This window comes from Nerophis lumbriciformis, linkage group LG09 (genome assembly GCF_033978685.3).
Source record: "Nerophis lumbriciformis linkage group LG09, RoL_Nlum_v2.1, whole genome shotgun sequence".
NCBI classification, from domain to species: Eukaryota; Metazoa; Chordata; class Actinopteri; order Syngnathiformes; family Syngnathidae; genus Nerophis; species Nerophis lumbriciformis.
In genome coordinates this window covers 53,484,659-53,510,000 of record NC_084556.2, presented here as the reverse complement: position 1 = coordinate 53,510,000, position 25,342 = coordinate 53,484,659, and the positions used below count along the sequence as shown (strand labels likewise).

Genomic DNA, 25,342 nt, shown 5'->3' with positions numbered 1-25,342 from the left:
TTATAACTCTGGATTTACCCTCGGGAGAGTTGCATATACATTAATAAAGTTCCCGTCGTGATGTTTACTTGTTTAAAAAGACTGAAATCAATCCCCAAATGACCATTTAGTGGTTGCCAAAAAGTGATCCAAAATAATTATGTGTCTGACACATCTCATTTGTGCATCAATAACTAGATTACCATAAGGAGAGTTGTACATATTGTGCTGTTTGTGTACAAATAATGTTTAAAAAGGCTGAAATCAATCCCCAAATGACCATATAGTGGTTGCCAAAAAGTGATCCAAAATAATGATTTGTGTCTGACACATCTCATTTGTGCATCAATAACTAGATTACCCTTAGACGAGTTGCATATCTACAAATAAAGTACCCACTGTGCTGTTTATGTGTTCCAATACTGTTTAAAAAGACTGCAATCAACGCTAAATAACCATATAGTGGTTGCCAAAAAGTGATCTAAAATAATAATTTGTGCATCAATAACTAGATTACCTTTCGGAGAGTTATATATATCACAATAAAATACATACTGTGCTGTTTACTCGTTGACATACCTTTTTAAAAAGGCTGAAATCAACCCCAAATGACCATGTAGTGGTTGCCAAAAGGTGATCCAAACTAATGATTTGTGTCTGACACATCTCATTTGTGCATCAATAACTAGATTACCCTGAGACGAGTTACATATCTACAAATAAAGTACCCACTGTGCTGTTTGTGTTCCAATACTGTTTAAAAAGACTGAAATCAACGCTAATTAACCATATAGTGGTTGCCAAAAAGTGATCTAAAATAATAATTTGTGCATAAATAAATAGATTACCTTTCGGAGAGTTATATATATCACAATAAAATACATACTGTGCTGTTTACTCGTTGACATACCTTTTTAAAAAGGCTGAAATCAACCCCAAATGACCATGTAGTGGTTGCCGAAAAGTTATCCAAAATAATGTGACTGACACATCTCATTTGTGCATCAATAACTAGATTACCCTTAGAAGCGCTACATATTTACCAATAAAGTACCCACAGCGCTGTTTATGTGTTCAAATACTGTTTGAAAAAAGGCTGAAATCAAACCCAAATGACCATATGGTGGTTGCCAAAAAGTGATCCAAAATAATCATCTGTATCTGACACATCTCATGTGTGCATCAATAACTAGATTACTATTAGGAGAATTGTACGTATCACAATTAAGTACATACTGTGCTGTTTACTTGTTGACATACCTTTTAAAACCGCTGAAAGCAACCCCAGTGGTTGCCAAAAAGTGATCCTAAATAATCATTTGTGTCTGACACATCTCATTTGTGCATCAATAACTAGATTACCATAAGGAGAGTTGTACATATTGTGCTGTTTGTGTACAAATAATGTTTAAAAAGGCTGAAATCAATCCCCAAATGACTATATAGTGGTTGCCAAAAAGTGATCCTAAATAATCATTTGTGTTTGACACATCTCATTTGTGCATCAATAACTAGATTACCATTAGGAGAGTTACATATATACCAATAAAGTACCCACAGCGCTGTTTGTGTTCAAATTCTGTTTGAAAAAAAGACTGAAATCAAACCCAAATGACCATATGGTGGTTGCCAAAAAGTGATCCAAAATAATCATCTGTATCAGACTCATCTCATTTGTGCATCAATAACTAGATTACTATTAGCAGAGTTGTATATATCACAAGTAAGTACATACTGTGCTGTTTACTTGTTGACATACCTTTTAAAACCGCTGAAAGCAACCCCAGTGGTTGCCAAAAAGTGATCCTAGATAATAATTTGTGTCTGACACATCTCATTTGTGCATTAATAACTAAATTACCATAAGGAGAGTTGTACGTATCACAATAAAGTACATACTGTCCTGTTTGTGTTCAAATACTGTTTAAAAAGGCTGAAATCAATCCCCAAATGACCATATAGTGGTTGCCAAAAAGTGATCCTAAATAATCATTTGTGTCTGACACATCTCATTTGTGCATCAATAACTAGATTACCTTTTAGGAGAGTTACACATATATTAATAAAGTTCCCACTGTGATGTTTACTGATTCAAATACTGTTTAAAAAGACTGAAATCAATCCCCAAATGACCATATAGTGGTTGCCAAAAAGTTATCCTAAATAATCCTTTGTGTCTGACACATCTCATTTGTGCATCAATAACTACATTCCCATTAGGAGAGTTATACATATCACAACAAAGTACATACTGTGCTGTTTGTGTTCAAATACTGTTTAAAAAGACTGAAATCAACCCCAAATGACCATATAGTGGTTGCCAAAAAGTAAACCAAAATAATGTGCCTGATACATCTCATTTGTGCATCAATAACTAGATTACCCTTAGAAGTGTTACATATTTACCAATAAAGTACCCACAGCGCTGTTTATGTGTTCAAATTCTGTTAGAAAAAAGGCTGAAATCAAACCCAAATGACCATATGGCGGTTGTCAAAAAGTGATCCAAAATAATCATCTGTATCTGACACATCTCATTTGTGCATCATTAACTAGATTACTATTAGGAGAGTTGTATATATCACAATTAAGTACATACTGTGCTGTTTACTTGTTGACACAACTTTTAAAACCGCTGAAAGCAACCCCAGTGGTTGCCAAAAAGTGATCCTAAATAATCATTTGTGTCTGACACATCTCATTTGTGCATCAATAACTAGATTACCCTTAGACGAGTTGCATATCTACAAATAAAGTACCCACTGTGCTGTTTGTGTTCCAATACTGTTTAAAAAACTGCAATCAACGCTAAATAACCATATAGTGGTTGCCAAAAAGTGATCTAAAATAGTAATTTGTGCATCAATAACTAGATTACCTTTCGGAGAGTTATATATATCACAATAAAATACATACTGTGCTGTTTACTCGTTGACATACCTTTTTAAAAAGGCTGAAATCAACCCCAAATGACCATGTAGTGGTTGCCGAAAGTGAACCAAATTAACAATTTGTGTGTGACACATCTTATTGGTGCATCAATAACTAGATTACACTTTGGAGAGTTGCACATATATTAATAAAGTACCCACTGTGCTGTTTATGTGTTCAAATACTGTTTAAAAAGACTGAAATCAACCCTAAATAACCATACAGTGGTTGGCAAAAAGTGATCCAAAATAATCATCTGTATCTAACACATCTCATTTGTGCATCAATAACTAGATTACTATTAGGAGAGTTGTACATATCACAATAAAGTACATACTGTGCTGTTTACTTGTTGACATACCTTTTAAAACCGCTGAAAGCAACCCCAGGGGTTGCCAAAAAGTGATCCTAAATAATAATTTGTGTCTGACACATCTCATTTGTGCATCAATAACTAGATTACCATTAGGAGAGTTATACATATCACAACAAAGTACATACTGTGCTGTTTGTGTTTAAAAAGGCTGAAATCAACCCCAAATGACCATATAGTGGTTGCCAAAAAGTGGTCCAAAATAATGTGTCTGACACATCTCATTTGTGCATCAATATCTAGATTACCCTTAGGATAGTTACATATATAGTAATAAAGCACCCGCTGTGCTGTTTGTGTGTTGAAATACTGTTTAAAAAGACTGAAATCAAACCGAAATGAACCGTGGTTGCCAAAAAGTGATCCAAAATAATAATTTGTGTCTGACACATCTCATTTGTGCATTGATAACTAGATTACTATTAGGAGAGTTGTACATATCACAAGAAAGTACATACTGAGCTGTTTACTTGTTGACATTTTAAAAAGGCTGAAATCAACCCCAAATGGCCGTATAGTGGTTGCCAAAAAGTGATCCAAAATAATCAATTGTGCATGAATAACTAGATTACTCTTCGGAGAGTTTTATTTATATATATATATATATATATATATATATATATATATATATATATATATATATCAAAATAAAATACATACTGTGCTGTTTACTTGTTGACATACAATTTAAAAACGCTGAAATGTACCCCAAATGACCATATAGTGGTTGCCAAAAAGTGATCCAAAATAATCATTTGTGCATCAATAACTAGATTACCTTTCAGCGAGTTGTATATATCACAATAAAATACATACTGTGCTGTTTACTTGTTGACGTACCTTTTAAAAAAGGCTCAAATCAAACCCAAAAGCCGAAAGTGATCCAAACTAATAATTTGTGTTTGACACATCTCATTTGTGCATCAATAACTAGATTACCCTTAGACGAGTTGCATATCTACAAATAAAGTACCCACTGTGCTGTTTGTGTTCCAATACTGTTTAAAAAAACGGCAATCAACGCTAAATAACCATATAGTGGTTGCCAAAAAGTGATCTAAAATAATAATTTGCGCATCAATAACTACATTACTTTTCGGAGAGTTATATATATCACAATAAAATACATACTGTGCTGTTTACTCGTTGACATACCTTTTTAAAAAGGCTGAAATCAACCCCAAATGACCATGTAGTGGTTGCCGAAAGTGATCCAAAGTAACAATTTGTGTGTGACACATCTTATTGGTGCATCAATAACTACATTGCACTTTGGAGAGTTGCACATATATTAATAAAGTACCCACTGTGCTGTTCATGTGTTCAAATACTGTTTAAAAAGACTGAAATCAACCCTAAATAACCATACAGTGGTTGGCAAAAAGTGATCCAAAGTAATCGTTTGTGTCTGAAACATCTCATTTGTGCATCAATAACTAGATTACTATTAGGAGAGTTGTATATATCACAATTAAGTACATACTGTGCTGTTTACTTGTTGAAATAACTTTTAAAACCGCTGAAAGCAACCCCAGTGGTTGCCAAAAAGTGATCCTAAATAATCATTTGTGTCTGACACATCTCATTTGTGCATCAATAACTAGATTACCATAAGGAGAGTTGTACATATTGTGCTGTTTGTGTACAAATAATGTTTAAAAAGGCTGAAATCAGTCCCCAAATGACCATATAGTGGTTGCCAAAAAGTGATCTAAAATAATAATTTGTGCATCAATAACTAGATTACCTTTCGGAGAGTTATATATATCACAATAAAATACATACTGTGCTGTTTACTCGTTGACATACTTTTTTAAAAAGGCTGAAATCAACCCCAAATGACCATATAGTGGTTGCCGAAAGTGATCCAAATTAACAATTTGTGTCTGACACATCTTATTGGTGCATCAATAACTACATTACACTTTGGAGAGTTGCACATATATTAATAAAGTACCCACTGTGCTGTTTATGTGTTCCAATACTGTTTGAAAAACTGCAATCATCGCTAATTAACCATATAGTGGTTGCCAAAAAGTGATCCAAAATAATAATTTGTGCATCAATAACTAAATTACCTTTCGGAGAATTATACATATCACAATAAAATACATACTGTGCTGTTTACTTGTTGACGTACCTTTTAAAAAAGGCTCAAATCAAACCCAAATGACCACACGGTGGTTGCCGAATGTGATCCAAAAATAATTTGTGTCTGACACATCTCATTTGTGCATCAATAACTAGATTACCTTTTAGGAGAGTTGCACATATATTAATAAAGTTCCCACTATGATGTTTACTTGTTCAAATACTGTTTAAAAAGACTGAAATCAATCCCCAAATGACCATATAGTGGTTGCCAAAAAGTGATCTTAAATAATCATTTGTGTCTGACACATCTCATTTGTGCATCATTAACTAGATTACCATTAGGAGAGTTGTACGTATCACAATAAAGTACACCCCTTTGAGTTGTTAATTGTGGTACTTGGTGCAAAGTTACTGCTAGCAGGCTAACATTGACATGTAAGCTCATTAACGCTAGCATGCACGATCACATCAACATGGGAATCAATCTTTTACGATCTCATTCATACCAAAGAAACACGATAAAGTCTTAAATATTTGCATACACGTTTCGTCACAATAACCACGTATATAAAGTGTTTGTTTCGCATGTTGTAATCAGTTGTGGACAGACTTTTGCAAGCGGTGTGCACACCCACGGCGGGAATCATTTTTTTCTAAATTTAGTATAGAGATTTGAAGGTTCTGAAGTGTTTGGACTGGATGGCTAACGTGGTGTCATTGTTGACCCAGATCGCCGAGGTGATCGATGACCGTCCTGAGGAGGTGAGGCGGATGGAAGTCTTTAGAACAGGCTCCAGATGGAAAGTCATTGGAGGTAAAAAAAAAATTACTAACTCATGTTTAAGTCGTCATCTACTCACCACTGCAAGATTATTGCACATACAGGTAAAAGCCAGTAAATTAGAATATTTTGAAAAACTTGATTTATTTCAGTAATTGCATTCAAAAGGTGTAACTTGTACATTATATTTATTCATTGCACACAGACTGATGCATTCAAATGTTTATTTCATTTAATTTTGATGATTTGAAGTGGCAACAAATGAAAATCCAAAATTCCGTGTGTCACAAAATTAGAATATTACTTAAGGCTAATACAAAAAAGGGATTTTTAGAAATGTTGGCCAACTGAAAAGTATGAAAATGAAAAATATGAGCATGTACAATACTCAATACTTGGTTGGAGCTCCTTTTGCCTCAATTACTGCGTTAATGCGGCGTGGCATGGAGTCGATGAGTTTCTGGCACTGCTCAGGTGTTATGAGAGCCCAGGTTGCTCTGATAGTGGCCTTCAACTCTTCTGCGTTTTTGGGTCTGGCATTCTGCATCTTCCTTTTCACAATACCCCACAGATTTTCTATGGGGCTAAGGTCAGGGGAGTTGGCGGGCCAATTTAGAACAGAAATACCATGGTCCGTAAACCAGGCACGGGTAGATCTTGCGCTGTGTGCAGGCGCCAAGTCCTGTTGGAACTTGAAATCTCCATCTCTATAGAGCAGGTCAGCAGCAGGAAGCATGAAGTGCTCTAAAACTTGCTGGTAGACGGCTGCGTTGACCCTGGATCTCAGGAAACAGAGTGGACCGACACCAGCAGATGACATGGCACCCCAAACCATCACTGATGGTGGAAACTTTACACTAGACTTCAGATCCTGTGCCTCTCCTGTCTTCCTCCAGACTCTGGGACCTCGATTTCCAAAGGAAATGCAAAATTTGCATGGTTGGGTGATGGTTTGGGGTGCCATGTCATCTGCTGGTGTCGGTCCACTCTGTTTCCTGATATCCAGGGTCAACGCAGCCGTCTACCAGCAAGTTTTAGAGCACTTCATGCTTCCTGCTGCTGACCTGCTCTATGGAGATGGAGATTTCAAGTTCCAACAGGACTTGGCGCCTGCACACAGCGCAAAATCTACCCGTGCCTGGTTTACGGACCATGGTATTTCTGTTCTAAATTGGCCCGCCAACTCCCCTGACCTTAGCCCCATAGAAAATCTGTGGGGTATTGTGAAAAGGAAGATGCAGAATGCCAGACCCAAAAACGCAGAAGAGTTGAAGGCCACTATCAGAGCAACCTGGTCTCTCATAACACCTGAGCAGTGCCAGAAACTCATCGACTCCATGCCACGCCGCATTAACGCAGTAATTGAGGCAAAAGGAGCTCCAACCAAGTATTGAGTATTGTACATGCTCATATTTTTCATTTTCATACTTTTCAGTTGGCCAACATTTCTAAAAATCCCTTTTTTGTATTAGCCTTAAGTAATATTCTAATTTTGTGACACACGGAATTTTGGATTTTCATTTGTTGCCACTTCAAATCATCAAAATGAAATGAAATAAACATTTGAATGCATCAGTCTGTGTGCAATGAATAAATATAATGTACAAGTTACACCTTTTGAATGCAATTACTGAAATAAATCAAGTTTTTCAAAATATTCTAATTTACTGGCTTTTACCTGTACTAGTTATTTAAGTATTTGGTTATATTTATTGTTTACATTGAACTAAGTCAAATTCCTTGTGTGTACATTAGAGGTGTAACGGTACGTGTATTTGTATTGAACCGTTTCGGTACGGGGGTTTCGGTTCGGTTCGGAGGTGTACCGAACGAGTTTCCACACGAACATATTAAGTAGCCGCCTCCACTTCCTTCTGCCTCTGTGTCTGTCAGTCCTCTACACAGCACCCAGCATTGTCCCACCCACACAACCATCTGATTGGTTACAAACAGAGCGGTAACAGCCAATCAGCAGTGCGTATGTAGTCAGTGCTTCGCGTTTAGCAGGTAAGCATCAGGCAGCGGACTCTCCCCAAATTTTAATAAACACCTCCCAGTCAACTACTAGTGACATCACTATGAGCCCGTTGACCTTCTAGAACAGGGGTGCTCATTACGTCGATCGCGAGCTACCGGTCGATCTCGGAGGGTGTGTCAGTCGATCACCAGCCAGGCATTAAAAAAATAGTCCTAAAAATGAGCGCTCATAAATCTTCACTATGACGTCACTTGATTGACATTCACGGCACCCGAGGGTCTTCTGAGATGACGCCGGCTGCTGCCAGCTCATTAAAATTACCGACTGGAAGGCGAGAAACACTTTATTTCAACAGACTCTGGCGCCGTACCTGTCGTCAAAACTCCAAAGACCGACTGCACAGTTGCACAGTTGCGCTAACAAAATAAGAGTCTCAGAAAGCTGGCGTGCACAAGCTAGCAAGCTACGGAGTTTGCCGACAATGTATTTCTTGTAAAGTGTATACAAAGGAGTACGGAAGCTGGACAAATAAGATGCCAAAAACCAACCACTTTCATGTGGTATTGGACAGAAAGGAGGACTTTTTTTCTCCTCCATTCGAAAATGCGGACATTATCAGCACCACTGTCTGATTCCAGTCAATGCAAGTCATCAGAATCAGGTAATACACCAACTTATATTCTTGTCTTCATGAAAGAAAGGAATCTATATGTGTTAAACATGCTTGTATTATCTTTAAGCACCTTTAACTTATTAACAATAGTAACTTTATGTGTTAAACATGCTTGTATTATCTTTAAACACCTTTAACTTATTAACAATAGTAACTATATGTGTTAAACATGCTTGTATTATCTTTAAACACCTTTAACTTGTTAACAATATTAACTATGTGTTAAACATGCTTGTATTATCTTTAAACACCTTTAACTTGTTAACAATATTAACTATATGTGTTAAACATGCTTGTATTATCATTAAACACCTTTAACTTGTTAACAATATTAACTATATGTGTTAAACATGCTTGCATTATCTTTAAACACCTTTAACTTGTTAACAATATTAACTATATGTATTAAACATACTTGTATTATCATTAAACACCTTTAATTTTTTAACAATATTAACTATATGTGTTAAACATGCTTGCATTATCATTAAACACCTTTAACTTGTTAACAAAAACATATATTTCATAAATAAGTCAATATAAATTATATATATGAATGAGGTAGATCCCCACGACTTGATCAATTGAAAAGTAGCTCGCCTGCAGAAAAAGTGTGAGCACCTCTGTTCTAGAAATATAAAAGGCAGTTCAGCTCGCTCGCAGTCCTGGCTTGAGGTGAAGGCTAATTCGCTTTTAGCGTAACGTTAGCTCATTTTGGGGTGTGCGTGCGTTACGGACAGCAAAGCCCTGTCTGTCTGTTATTTCACTTTACCTTTTTCTGTGTTGATTGAGCTGTGTTGAAGCAGCAAAAAAGGTCATTATGTTAAATGAAGAGTTTCTGTCTCTGATAGTTGATATAATAATATAAGTGCATCATTAAGCCTACATGAACTCCATGCTGTTCAGGGGTGAATAGTCTCTCCTATTGCTATTGTACCATTTTTTTCAGCTATAGTTACATTAATCATTAGAAATGCAGCAGCCTAGTTTTGAATGGCAGGGTCCCTGCTATCACATGTTGGTAAAAATATAGCATTTACATAATACAAATCAACTACAGGCTTCCCAAATGCTGTAATAAATTACGGTAAGCATGATGAGTTGACTTGAAGCTGTTTAATGTTGCACTTTTTATATGTAGAAGAAAAGTTTTGTAATTTTATTTAATCTGAGCAACAACTTGAGGCAGTTTAATGTTGATTAACGTGGGCAGTATTATTATAGTGTTCCCAATGTTAAAAGGATAAAGCCATTGTTTACAAATTTGGTAAATAAATAACCAAAACATTTATATTTTGTTGTTTTCTTACTGTACCGAAAATGAACCGAACCGTGACCTCTAAACCGACGTACGTACCGAACCGAAATGTTTGTGTACCGTTACACCCCTAGTGTACATACAGTCTGAAAGAGTCTTATCTGCTCACACTGCAACTAGTCCTGGATGAATTAACCAACCCTCTTTAATGCTTGAGTCACACGCAGGATTCTCATAAGAACGAGGCAAAAACTAAGCCGGAGACGGCGTACTGGTCCCGTAAGGCTGATTGTGATTCTGCTTGTTAAAGAGGACGACGACGACGACGAACAGCCGGGGGACGACGGAGATTCGCCCGAGCAGTCGTCCGACCAAAGGAGGAAGGATTCTCCGGCCAGAAAGACGCGACACGACTCTCCCGACACGTCCCCGCCGCGGAGAGCTCGCCACGATTCTCCCGACGTTTCCCCGCCGCGGAGGAAACGCCACGACTCTTCGGACCAGTCTCCTCCCAGGCAACAGGCGGGGAAGTCGGCAAAGGAGCGGAGTAAAGGTGAGTGACCATTTGAAGAAAAGTAAACAACTATTTGTGTACAGTGGAACTTAATTAGGGCCCGCATGTCCCATTGTATAAGGACTCCCAAAGGGAGTCCTTATGCAATGGGACATAAGAACCTATTGAATTTGTAAGGTTTTTTATTATTATTCTTTTTTCTTCCGCCGCCACATTAAACTGTAATTTGACCCACTTAACATGCTTCAAAACTCACCATATTTGACCCACACATCAGGACCTGCGAAAATTACCTTTTTTTAAAAAAAACGAACCCCAAAACTCAAAATTGCGCTCTAGCGCCCCCTAGGAAAAAAAAAAAGTAGACTGCCTGTAACTCCCACTAGGAAGGTCGGAGAGACATGAAACAAAAACCTCTATGTAGGTCTGACTTAGACCTAGTTTTCAAAATTGTATATCCTCGGGCAAAAATCAACAGGAAGTTGGCAATTCCCCCTTCAAGACAAAAAAGTACTAAAAACAGTCAATTTTGTCTCTTTGAGCTGTATTTTCACCCTCTTAACATGCTCCAAAACTCACCAAACTGAACACACACATCAGGACTGGCAAAAATTGCGATCTAATAAAAAAACCTAACCCCAAATCTCAAAATTGCGCTCTAGCGCAATTTTTGAATAAAACGCACAAACAACTGCTCCTCGGAAGAAAATAATGACAAAACTGCCTGTAACTCCCACTGGGAAGGTCGGAGAGACATGAAACAAAAACCTCTATGTAGGTCTCACTTAGACCTACATTTCATAGATTGACAACCCCCAGCAAAAATCAACAGGAAGTTTGCTATTCCCTCTTCAAAACAAATTTTTTGTAAAAACCGGTCACCTTCCTTCAAAAACTATCTCCTCTGAGCGCCTTTGTCGTTTCGGCTTCAAACTAACACAGGAGAGAGATTGAACCCTTGTGATTACAACGACAGAAGCGCTTTTTTTCTAACTGCTCCGGTTTTGATTTTATGAGCCTTCAAAGAACCGCTGCGCTGATGCTGCTGTGCTGCTGTTTTTTTAAGATGGCTGCTTAAAAGCAGGAAGCACCAGCGTGCCCACACAATGCAGACAAGGTAGGTACACTAGACAAAAGTCTTGGGACACTTCAGACTAAAAGTAGACAAAAGTATTGGGACACTTAGGACTAGCGCCTGCCAAATACGCGGGCCCGACCAATGCTGCTTGCAGCTTTAATTGGCTCTTGAACATGCTTCGCCGACCGAAACCCCGTAAGAAACAATGTACACATGAAGAAGTCCCCATTTTGTATTCTAAAATGGCCACTTTGAAGACACTAGCATGTTCAAATATTCTGTATATGTGTCAAAGTAACATAAGACTTAGACTTAGACAAACTTTATTGATCCACAAGGGAAATTGTTCCACACAGTAGCTCAGTTACAAAGGTTGGAAAGGATAATGCACGTATAAAGTAGACTAAAAATGTGCCATAGTGGCAATATAAAATATAACAATTATGTAATATTTACATATTATACATACAGTATATAATATATACTGATATGATATGGTAATATATTTTTATATAATATATACAATATATAACAATTACCATGTACAATATTACAGTATATGTAACAGCTGCAGCATAAAATAGAGAGTAGGTCCAGCAGACAATCTACATTATAAACAAAGAGAGGTAGCTAACATGTCAGGTGTCAGGTAATAGACAGATATCATCTATTGCTGTAAGGCGAGTGATCATGCAGCTGGATGGAGTGCGGAATGAAGGAGTTCTTGAATGTAACACTATGGGAACGAAGCTGAAGGAGCCTGTTGGAGTATGAACTCCGCTGTTCCTCAATTGTCAGGTGGAGTGGGTGGGCAGGATTGTCCATGATGGCCAGCAGTTTGTCCAGTGTCCTCCTGTCCCTCACTGACACAACCAACTGCGTTTAATTTATCATCAAAAAACATCAAACACAGTTATTACGTGTGTCTAAGAGGAGCATCAACATTTGCATTTCAAAATATAAAAAATCGGTCAAAATATGTCATTTTTCTACATCACAATAACTCATCTACTCCATTTTTTTAACACTTTATGGATTTAACACATTGTAAGGTTTCCATGTGAAATATTGTCAACATTTAAATTAAAACAAGTGTGGGCTCCTTCACGTAGATTATAGTTGAGACATTTTTCATCATTTCTTCCTGAGTGTTACAAAAAGTATGAGAATGTGTGAGCTGCCGCCTGCTCTACTTCACCTATATAATAATCTCATATTCGTCAAAACATTTACACAAAGTTCACGGCCATCCATCTATGTGGCGTGATTTGATTGAGTGACAGAACGTGAAACTCGTGGCGCTCCTTTTAATCAATCAAATCAATGTTTGCTTATACAGCCCTAAATCACGAGTGTCTCAAAGGGCTAACGCTAATGAGCCCACGCTCCGAGTGTTGCGAACGGAGGCTTTCGACAAACAAAAACAAAGAAAACAGGACCGGGAAGACGTCAGGAAAGAAGGACAAAAACTGGAAGTCCCTGCAAAAAAAAAACGGAAGTTTTGACAGTTACTGTAGGCAAAAAATATATATATGTATATATATATATTGCCAGGTCTCCCTTGGAAGAGATCTTTGATCTCAATGGGATTTTACCTGGTTAAATAAAAAATAAAAATAATTTATATATATATATATATATATATATATATATATATATATGTATGTGTGTGTGGGAAAAAAATCACAAGACTACTTCATCTCTACAGGCCTGTTTCATGAGGGGTTCCCTCAATCATCAGGAGATTTTAATTTTTTTAAATTTAAAATCTCCTGATGATTGAGGGAACCTCTCATGAAACAGGCCTGTAGAGATGAAGTAGTCTTGTGATTTTTTCCCCACACATACATATATTGCGCTCTACCACGGTATCGAGCACTATTTTTTGGATAATCTTATTAAGACATATATATATATATATATATATATATATATATATATATATATATATATATATATATATATATATATATATATATATATATATATATATATATATATAAATAAATAAATAAAAATTGTTGCGTCTGGCCAGTATTCCCTCTCAGGGAATTAAAGTCACTGGTCAATCCCAAGTTCTTTCAGATGACATATATGCAGAGTAAGAAGGACCATCAAGACAGAATAGGAATATTAACAGGTTTTACTGAAGTTTCAGGAGACCAGCCCACGCCAATACAGTCATACCATCATCTCGGGATGGTCTAACATTCAAACGGAAAGAAACTACTTCTTGAATCGGAAAGCAGTCCCCCCAGAAAGGAATGCCTCCTCCTTCCCCAACACTGATAAGATAAGGAGGGGGATGCATCCTTCTCACATTCCAATGCCTAAAAAACTACACAGACCTCTGTAGACAAAGAGAAACTGGTATACAGCGTACACATGGAAAAATACTAGATACTCCAAACATGACTATGAATAAAGAAAGAACTCTTAAACATATATGCATTCTCCACAATATATATATATATATTAGGGCTGCAACTAACAACTAATTTGATAATCGATTAAGCTGTCGATTATCACTTCGATTAATCGATTAATAATCGGATAAAAGAGACAAACTACATTTCTATCCTTTCCAGTATTTTAATGCGAGAAAAGAACAGCATACTGGCACCATACTTATTTTAATGATTGTTTCTCAGCTGTTTGTAAATGTTGCAGTTTATAAATAAAGGTTTATATATAAAAAAAATAATAATAATAATTTTATATATATATATATATATATATATATATATATATATAATGAGCTATAAGACGTTTGTCACTCTTTACTTCACTAATACTAATATTGGTATCATATGTGTATATGTTGTATCTGCTGATGTAGTTTGGTTGTAGTTGTAAAAAAAAAAAAGTCTGATAACATCAAAATTGATAATTGATCCCTAAAAAAAAGACATTAACATAATGAAAAAAAGCTTCAATGTTAATACTAATACAGAATAAAATGTAAAATAAGTGTCTTTAAATATGTTTTAACCTTTTTATGACAAATGACATGTTGATATATTGACAACAATATTGTTTTATTTATGTCCCTGCTCTTCTTTCTAGAATGTCAAATTGTTGTTATTTATGATTATACATCACACTTGATAAAAATGAATAATTGTAGTTGAATGAATGTGAAGAATTGTGGAAGTTGATACAGTTCTTGTGTCGTGTCAGATTCCTCCCCGGTGAAGCGTAAACAAACTTCCTCATCAAGTCGCCGACGTTCGCCAGGTGGCAACAAACCCGCAGCCAGGCGCCACTCCGACTCGGACCAGTCGCCGCCGCGAAAGAGGACGCAGAAGGGAGGGGCTTCCGACTCGGACCAGTCGCCGCCTAGACGGCGGGCGCGCGGCGGGGCAGGGTCCGACGACGACCTGTCGCCTCCACGCCGTTCGGGCCAGGCGGAGGTGAGACGTTCCCACGGTCCACTTCTTCTGACACGGTGCGCTCACGGTGGCTTTCTTCAAAGGACAAACGGATGCTTTCGGGCGGCAGAGCGGGTCTGATTTCCTCGGATGTGCTTCGGAAAGAGAAGGATGAAGAACGCCGCAGGGACGGAAACAACTGGGAGCTGGAAAGTAAGCTCCTCTCTCTCCATAATTATGTAAACATCTCACTGTTCTTTATTCTGTCACTCAAGAGGAAGCTTCTTTCTGCTCTTCTTCATGGAAAGTCTGTCGATGGAAGTCATAATAGTAACGCTAGCCCCCTCTGTAGTATTTATATTTAAATAAAAACAATGTATAATACTATAGAGGGGACAAGCTGATGCTCCTATCCCCCTCTATAGTATTTATATTTAAATAAAAACAATGTATAATACTATAGAGGGGACAAGCTGATGCTCCTATCCCCCTCTGTAGTATTTATATTTAAATAAAAACAATGTATAATACTATAGAAGGGACAATCTGATGCTCCTATCCCCTTCTATAGTATTTATATTTAAATAAAAACAATGTATAAAGGGAGCTAGCTAGTAATGCTAGTAATACATTTAATTAAAAACAATGTATAATACTATTGAGGGGGGCTAGCGTTACTAGCTAGCCCCCCTCAATAGTATTACATTCAAATAAAAACAATTTATAATACTATTGAGGGGGCTAGCTAGTATTGCTATCCCCCTTAATGGTATTTATATTTAAATAAAAACAATTTATAATACTAGTGAAGATGCTAGCTAGTAACGCTAGCCCCCTTAATGGTATTTATATTTAAATAAAAACAATTTATAATACTAGTGAAGATGCTAGCTAGTAACGCTAGCCCCCTTAATAGTATTTATATTTAAATAAAACATTTTTATAATACTATTGAAGATGCTAGCTAGTAACACTAGCCCCCTTAATAGTATTTATATTTAAATAAAAACAATTTATAATACTATTGAAGATGCTAGCTTGTAACGCTAGCCCCCTTAATAGTATTTACATTTAAATAAAAACAATTTATAATACTATTGAGGGGGCTAGCTAGTATTGCTATCCCCCTTAATAGTATTTATATTTAAATTTAAAAAATGTATAATACTATTGAAGATGCTAGCTAGTAACGCTATACCCCTTAATAGTATTTATATTTAAATAAAAACAATTTATAATACCATTGAAGATGCTAGCTAGTAACACTAGCCCCCTTAATAGTATTTATATTTAAATAAAAACAATTTATAATACTAGTGAAGATGCTAGCTAGTAACGCTAGCCCCCTTAATAGTATTTATATTTAAATAAAAACAATTTATAATACTATTGAAGATGCTAGCTTGTAACGCTAGCCCCCTTAATAGTATTTACATTTAAATAAAAACAATTTATAATACTATTGAGGGGGCTAGCTAGTATTGCTATCCCCCTTAATAGTATTTATATTTAAATTTAAAAAATGTATAATACTATTGAAGATGCTAGCTAGTAACGCTATACCCCTTAATAGTATTTATATTTAAATAAAAACAATTTATAATACCATTGAAGATGCTAGCTAGTAACACTAGCCCCCTTAATAGTATTTATATTTAAATAAAAACAATTTATAATACTAGTGAAGATGCTAGCTAGTAACGCTAGCCCCCTTAATAGTATTTATATTTAAATAAAACATTTTTATAATACTATTGAAGATGCTAGCTAGTAACGCTATCCCCCTTAATAGTATTTATATTTAAATAACACAAAATTATAATACTATTGAAGATGCTAGCTAGTAACGCTAGCCCCCTTAATAGTATTTATAATTAAATAAAAACAATTTATAATACTAGTGAAGAGGCTAGCTCGTAACGCTAGCCCCCTTAATAGTATTTACATTTAAATAAAAACAATGTATAATACTATTGAGGGGGCTAGCTAGTATTGCTATCCCCATTAATAGTATTTATATTTAAATTTAAAAAATGTACAATACTATTGAAGATGCTAGCTCGTAACGCTATCCCCCTTAATAGTATTTATATTTAAATAAAAACAATTTATAATACTAGTGAAGATGCTAGCTAGTAACGCTAGCCCCCTTAATGGTATTTATATTTAAATAAAAACAATTTATAATACTATTGAAGATGCTAGCTAGTAACGCTAGCCCCCTTAATGGTATTTATATTTAAATAAAAACAATTTATAATACTAGTGAAGATGCTAGCTAGTAACGCTAGCCCCCTTAATAGCATTTATATTTAAATAAAACATTTTTATAATACTATTGAAGATGCTAGCTAGTAATGCTAGCCCCCTTAATGGTATTTATATTTAAATAAAAACAATTTATAATACTAGTGAAGATGCTAGCTAGTAACGCTAGCCCCCTTAATAGTATTTATATTTGAATAAAACATTTTTATAATACTATTGAAGATGCTAGCTAGTAACGCTATACCCCTTAATAGTATTTATATTTAAATAAAAACAATTTATAATACCATTGAAGATGCTAGCTAGTAACGCTATCCCCCTTAATATTATTTATAATTAAATTAAAAAAATGTATAATACTAGTGAAGATGCTAGCTAGTAATGCTAGCCCCCTTAATGGTATTACATTTAAATAAAAACAATTTATAGTAATATTTAGGGTGCTAAAAAGTAATGCTAGCTCCATTAATGGTATTACATTTAAATAAAAACAATTTATAGTAATATTTATGGGGCTAGCTAGCAACGACACACGTTTGATTATAACAAACTATGAATTTTAGGTGTAAACATACAAAATTTGCAAAAAAAATAGTTAGCATTAAACTTTAGCAGGCTAACGTTCTCATGCACGTTAACTGTTAGCGTACTTGCTCGACAGCGCTTTGATTTGAACAAACCAAGATTTTTAGGTTTAAACATACACAGTTGGCAAAAAAAAAAGCTTGCATAAAAGGTTAGCATGCTAGCATTCTCACTAGTATGCTAACAGTTAACGTGCATTAGCATGTTAACTGTTAGCATGCTAGCAGGGTGAGTGGAGTGTGTGGATGTTGGAACGGTTCAAGTCGGTTGAGAAATGTAAGATATGGAGAGGTTTGTATATTGTCCATTTATTTTCAATGGGGGGAAAATTTCGGGAAAACCGGGAATTTTGGGAAAGGGAAAACATGTTTTTGCGTTCAGTATATGTGAAGAGCAGTGTGGGTGGATGGTTGAAAGGTCAGAATTGGGAAATGTTCTCATTTATTTGAATGAGAATTTCCCTGGACATTTGGGAATTTTTGGGAAAACTGGGAATTTTGGAAAAATATTTATATGAGCACAATTGTCCTAGATGATATGAATGGGTTGGTGTTGGAGATTTTTGAATCGGCGTAGTAACAGTTTTAAATGAGTGAGTATTTTAAACCGGGAATTTGTACGAAAAAATATATTTTGTTGTCCCAACTAAAAGGAATGTTTTGAAGGTGGAATGGTCAAAAACGGTTGGAAAATTTGGACTGTGAAAACTTTCCAGGAAGAGGTGAAAATTGAGCTTTGGAAAACCGGGAATTCCTGGAAAAAAAATTCAACTTGATGTGGGCGCGCATGGAATCGTATATCAACATGGACAGAGCTGCGTGAAAAAAGCCACCCGGCCTCTTCGCGTAAACTTAAACTTACCTTAACCACTCGCTCATCTTTTCTTCATCCATCCCTTCGAGTTAGCTTTTATGATGACGCCGGCTGGAAAGGTCTCTTTTGGCAAGGTCTTCCTTTTGAATATCACCATGGGTGGAAGTTTCTGGCCATTAGCATGGCAAGCTAGAACCACAGTGAAGGATGACTTCTCATTCCCACAGTGCGGTTCACAGGAATATCAGTTGCTGTGAAATAGTAATCCGTGTGCGGATGGAGAGATTGCGTCTTTTCATGAACCGGATCCCTGTCGCTTAGTAGGAGCCATTTTGTGGTCTTTACAGATGTAAACACACAAAGGAAATGAAACGTACGGTAATATCCGCACGCTTTTTCTTCTTCTACGCGGGCGGGTGGTTGCTTACAGTAGAAGAAGAAGCGCTTCCTGTTCTATGGGGGCGGGTGCTTACCTTGGCGGTTGCTTGCGTAGAAGAAGAAGCGCTTCCTGTTCTACCGGGAAAAAAGATGGCGGCTGTTTACCGAAGTTGCGAGACCGAAACTTTATGAAAATGAATCTTAATATTAATCCATATATAAAGCGCACCGGGTTATAAGGCGCACTGTCAGCTTTTGAGAAAATTTGTGGTTTTTAGGTGCGCCTTATAGTGCGGAAAATACGGTAACTGTTTTTATATTGTTTTACTTTCTTTTTTATTCAAGAAAATATTTTAAATTTATTTATTTTATTTTTTATCTTTTTTAAAAAGGACCTTATCTTCACCAGACCTGGTTGTCCAAATTAGGCATAATAATGTGTTAATTCCACGACTATATATCGGTATCGGTAATTAAAGAGTTGGACAATATCGGAATATCGGATATCGGCAAAAAGCCATTATCGGACATCCCTTTATATGTACATATAGCTAGCCTAAATAGCATGTTAGCATCGATTAGCTTGCAGACATGCAGTGACCAAATATGTCTGATTAGCACTCCACACAAGTCAATAACATCAACAAAACTCACCTTTGTGCATTCACGCACAACCTTAAAAGTTTGGTGGACAAAATGAGACAGAAAAAGAAGTGGCATAAAACACGTCCTACAAAGTCAGAGAAAATTATGCTTGTAAACAAACTACGGTGAGTTCAAGGACCGCCAAAATTAGTAGGACAAAACGGCGCTCGTCATCAGTGAAGCATGTTTAATATAAACAGTGTGCTTTATAACAATTAGGGAGGTTTGTGTCATGTTTGTCCTCCTACAGAAACCATATTAAAACAAAAAATATATTTTTTTCCCCCCTCATCTTTTTCCATTTTTCATACATTTTTGAAAAAGCTCCAGAGAGCCACTAGGGCGGCGCTAAAGAGCCGCATGCGGCTCTAGAGCCGCGGGTTGCCGACCCCTGTCCTAGATGATATGAACGGCTTGGTGTTGGAATTTGTGGAATCGGTTGAAAAGTGTTGACGTACGGTAACAGTTTGAATTGAGGATGGGTATTTTGGAATTCCTGGAATTTCGGGGAAACCTGGGATTTTTTTACGAAACTAAAAATAGGAACATTTGTGGTGCCAAATGGGAGGAATGTTTTGAAAGTGGAATGGTCAAAAAACGGTTGAAAAATGTGGACTGTGAAAACTTTCCAGGAAGAGGTGAAAATAGGGCTTTGGAATTCCTGGAATTTATTTGAACTTGGAAAATGGTAGTTTGATTGTCCACGGTGAGTGGAATGTGTGCATGGTGGAACGTTCAAATCTGGTGAGAAATGTGGGAATTTTGAATGTTTGAAAACTGTCCCATTCATTTTCAATGGGCAACATGTCTTGGGGAAATGTCCTCTCTGGTGCAGCACGGCTTTCTGAAGGAAGGAAGACAGTCTTGTTTTGGACTTCTTAATGACATCTGTCTTACTTTTCCAGATGAGTCCCGCCACGCCCAGACGGTGTTCCGGGACAAGTCTGGTAAAAAGCGGGACTTGGAATCGGAGCGGGAAGAAAAGAAGAGGAAGGCTGCAGAAAAAGCTGCAAAGGATGAGAAATACGCTCAGTGGGGCAAAGGGTGAGTGGAAGAAGGTGGAAAAAGTAGGTACACGTAGGTGAAAGAAGGTAACACAGTAAGTGGAAAAGGTAACAAAAAGTAGGGTAACAGATAAAAGAAGATGGAAGGTAAAATAGTAGGTAAACATAAGTAAAAGCAGGTGAAAAAGTAGGTAAACATAGGTGAAAGAAGGTACTTAAGTAAGTATAAAAGGTAACAAAAAGTAGGGTAACAGATAAAAGAAGATAGAAGGTAAAATAGTAGGTAAACATAAGTGAAAGTAGGTAATAAAGTAAGTATAAAAAGGTAACAAAAAGTAGGGTAACATAGATAAAAGAAGATGGAAGGTAAACATAGAAGAAGGTAAGCGTAGGTAAAAGAATGTGAAAAAGTAAGAAGGTACAAAAAAGTAGGTAAACAGATAAAAGTTTAAAAAAGTAGGTACACATAAGTAAAAGAAGATGGAAGGATGAACAAAGTAGGTAAAAGAGGGTAGAAGTTTAAAAAAGTAGGTAAACATAGAAGACGGTAAATCAGTAGGTAAACATACTGTAGGTTGAACAAGGTAAAAATGTAGGTTAACATAAGTAAAAGAAGATGGAAGGTAAAACAGTAGGTAAACAAGTAAAATAAGGTGAAAAAGGTAACAAAAAGAAGATTAACAAAAAAAGAAGATAGAAGGTTAAAAAAGTAGGTAAACATAGAAGGTAAAACAATAGGTAAACATAGGTAAAAGAATGTGAAAAAGTAAGTATGAAGGTACAAAAAAGTAGGTAAACAGATAAAAGAACATAAAACAAGTAGGTAAAAAAAGGTAACAGAAAGTATGTACACAAGTAAAAGAAGATGGAAGGATGAACAAAGTAGGTAAAAGAGGGTAGAAGTTTAAAAAAGTAGGTAAACATAGAAGACGGTAAAACAGTAGGTAAACATACTGTAGGTTGAACAAGGTAAAAATTTAGGTAAAAAAGTAGGTTAACATAAGTAAAAGAAGATTAAACAAGTAGGTAAACATGGAAGGTAAAACAGTGGGTAAACAAGTAAAATAAGCTGAAAAAGGTAACAAAAAGAAGATTAACAAAAAAAGAAGATAGAAGGTTAAAAACGTAGGTAAACATAGAAGGTAAAACAATAGGTAAACATACGTAAAAGAATGTGAAAAAGTAAGTATGAAGGTACAAAAAAGGAGGTAAACAGATAAAAGAACATAAAACAAGTAGGTAAAAAAGGTAACAAAAAGTAGGTAAACAAAAGTAAAAGAAGATGGAAGGATAAAAAAAAGTAGGTAAAAGGGTAGAAGTTTAAAAAGGAGGTAAGCTTAGAAAAAGTTAAAACAAGTAACAAAAATTAGGGTATAAGTAAAAGAAGATAGAAGGTAAAACAGTAGGTAAACATAAGTAAAAGGTGAAAAAGTAAATAAGCATAGGTAAAAGAAGGTGAAGAAAAAGGTAACAAAAAATAAGGTAACCAATAAAAGATAAAAGGTAAACATAAGTAAAAGAAGGTGGAAAAGTAGGTAAACATAGGTTGAAGAAGGTTAAAAAGTAGGTGAAAAAGGTAACAAAGTAGGGTAACATAGATTAAAGAAGATGGAAGGGTAAAACAGTAGGTAAACATAGGTGAAAGAAGGTAATAAAGTGAAAAAGGTAACAAAAAGTAGGGTAACAGATAAAAGAAGATGGAAGGTAAAACGGTAGGTAAACAAGTAAAAGTAGGTCAACATAGGTTGAAGAAGGTAATAAAGTAAGTGAAAAAGGTAACAAAAAGTAGGGTAACAGATAAAAGAAGATGGAATGTAAAACAGTAGGTAGGTTGAAGAAGGTGAAAAAGGTAAGACAAAAAAGTAAGAGAAGGTAATGTCCTGCAGACTGGCGCAGGGTCACATGGAGCAGCAGAGGCTGGAGGACGCCGTGCACGAAGCCCAGAAGCCGCTGGCGCGTCGCCATGACGACGAGGACCTGGACCGCATGCTGAGGGAGCAGGAGAGGGACGGCGACCCCATGGCGGCCATGTTGCGGCGGAAGAAGGAGCGCAAGACTCACGGGGTCAAAGGTGAGACGGTGGCTGTGCTGGTGTTGTGTGTGTTGGACACTTTGCTTCTTTTGCAGACAGAGTCCAGTACAAAGGACCGCCCCCCCCTCCCAACAGGTTCAACATTCTACCCGGCCATCGCTGGGACGGCGTCAACAGGTACTGACTTTCTGTTCCAGTCTGTCAACTGTCTGTTCCAGTCTGTCAATCTGTCTGTTCCAGTCTGTCAATCTGTCTGTTCCAGTCCGTCGACTGTCTGTTCCAGTCCGTCGACTGTCTGTTCCAGTCCGTCGACTGTCTGTTCCAGTCCGTCGACTGTCTGTTCCAGTCCGTCGACTGTCTGTTCCAGTCCGTCGACTGTCTGTTCCAGTCCGTCGACTGTCTGTTCCAGTCCGTCGACTGTCTGTTCCAGTCCGTCGATCTGTCTGTTCCAGTCCGTCGATCTGTCTGTTCCAGTCCGTCGACTGTCTGTTCCAGTCCGTCGACTGTCTGTTCCAGTCTGTCAATCTGTCTGTTCCAGTCTGTCAATCTGTCTGTTCCAGTCTGTCGACTGTCTGTTCCAGTCTGTCGACTGTCTGTTCCAGTCTGTCGACTGTCTGTTCCAGTCTGTCGACTGTCTGTTCCAGTCTGTCGACTGTCTGTTCCAGTCTGTCGACTGTCTGTTCCAGTCTGTCGACTGTCTGTTCCAGTCAGTCGACTGTCTGTTCCAGTCAGTCGACTGTCTGTTCCAGTCAGTCTATCCGTCTGTTCCAGTCTGTCAATCTGTCTGTTCCAGTCTGTCGACTGTCTGTTCCAGTCCGTCGACTGTCTGTTCCAGTCCGTCGACTGTCTGTTCCAGTCTGTTCCAGTCCGTCGACTGTCTGTTCCAGTCCGTCGACTGTCTGTTCCAGTCCGTCGACTGTCTGTTCCAGTCCGTCGACTGTCTGTTCCAGTCCGTCGACTGTCTGTTCCAGTCCGTCGACTGTCTGTTCCAGTTGTCGACTGTCTGTTCCAGTCCGACAGACTGGAACAGACAGATCGACAGACTGGAACAGACTGTTCCAGTTTGTCAATCTGTCTGTTCCAGTCTGTCGATCTGTTCCAGTCGACGGACTGGAACAGACAGTCGACGATCTGTCTGTTCCAGTCTGTCAATCTGTCTGTTCCAGTCTGTCGATCTGTCTGTTCCAGTCTGTCGGACTGGAACAGACAGTCGACGGACTGGAACAGACAGTCGACGGACTGGAACAGACAGATCGACAGACTGGAACAGACAGATTGACAAACTGGAACAGACAGTCGACGATCTGTCTGTTCCAGTCCGTCGATCTGTCTGTTCCAGTCCGTCGACTGTCTGTTCCAGTCCGACAGACTGGAACAGACAGATCGACAGACTGGAACAGACAGTCGACGATCTGTCTGTTCCAGTCCGTCGATCTGTCTGTTCCAGTCCGTCGATTTGTCTGTTCCAGTCCGTCGATCTGTCTGTTCCAGTCCGTCGACTGTCTGTTCCAGTCCGTCGACTGTCTGTTCCAGTCCGTCGACTGTCTGTTCCAGTCCGTCGACTGTCTGTTCCAGTCCGTCGACTGTCTGTTCCAGTCCGACAGACTGGAACAGACAGATCGACAGACTGGAACAGACAGATCGACAGACTGGAACAGACAGATCGACAGACAGATTGACAAACTGGAACAGACAGTCGACGATCTGTCTGTTCCAGTCCGTCGATCTGTCTGTTCCAGTCCGTCGACTGTCTGTTCCAGTCCGTCGACTGTCTGTTCCAGTCCGACAGACTGGAACAGACAGATCGACAGACTGGAACAGACAGTCGACGATCTGTCTGTTCCAGTCCGTCGATCTGTCTGTTCCAGTCCGTCGATCTGTCTGTTCCAGTCCGTCGACTGTCTGTTCCAGTCCGACAGACTGGAACAGACAGATCGACAGACTGGAACAGACAGATTGACAGACTGGAACAGACAGATCGTCGACTGTCTGTTCCAGTCCGTCGACTGTCTGTTCCAGTCCGTCGACTGTCTGTTCCAGTCTGTCAAACTGTGGCCATACTAAACCTGTGTAATATTCTGCAGGTCCAATGGCTTCGAGCAGAAGCGCTACACCAGGATCTCAGACAAAAAAGCCCTGCAAGAGGAGGCGTACAAGTGGAGTGTGGAGGACATGTGAAGACTTCTACAACAACAAAATATGTGATGTACATATACAAATACATGATGTGTACATACAGTATACAAATACATGATGTACATATACAAATACATAATGTGTACATAGCAGTGATGTATTTGACTCATTCTGTAAATACACAAGATATTTCTCTTCTTTTCTTACTCATTAAATGTTTTCACTTTGTAGTTGTTTTGTCTTCATTTTTAATGCACAAAAAGTACAACACTTGATGTAAAACTACAGCATCAGTATACAAACTTTTGGGTGTTTATAATATAAACATTTATTACCCTTGAATCATCAAACATTTATGGTTATATTTTAATAATTGATTATTTAATTAGTGATGGCTATGTAAGTTAATCAAACTTATAGAATTATAAATGGGAATGGGAAAAACAATTTA

The 25,342-nt window shown here is 37.4% G+C and overlaps 1 protein-coding gene across 1 annotated transcript in view; it reads left to right on the top strand.

Moving 5' to 3' along the window:
• Window positions 1-25,121, top strand: part of bud13 (BUD13 homolog) — a 25,708-nt gene extending 587 nt beyond the window's left edge. Inside the window, exons 3-10 of the mRNA XM_061962867.2 lie at window positions 6,107-6,191; window positions 10,378-10,620; window positions 14,840-15,072; window positions 15,135-15,243; window positions 20,625-20,763; window positions 22,610-22,794; window positions 22,851-22,932; window positions 24,840-25,121. Coding sequence (XP_061818851.1) covers window positions 6,107-6,191; window positions 10,378-10,620; window positions 14,840-15,072; window positions 15,135-15,243; window positions 20,625-20,763; window positions 22,610-22,794; window positions 22,851-22,932; window positions 24,840-24,933 — 1,170 coding nt within the window. The 3' untranslated portion in view covers window positions 24,934-25,121. The remainder of the gene's footprint in view (window positions 1-6,106; window positions 6,192-10,377; window positions 10,621-14,839; window positions 15,073-15,134; window positions 15,244-20,624; window positions 20,764-22,609; window positions 22,795-22,850; window positions 22,933-24,839) is intronic.
• The last annotated feature ends 221 nt before the right edge of the window (window positions 25,122-25,342 follow it).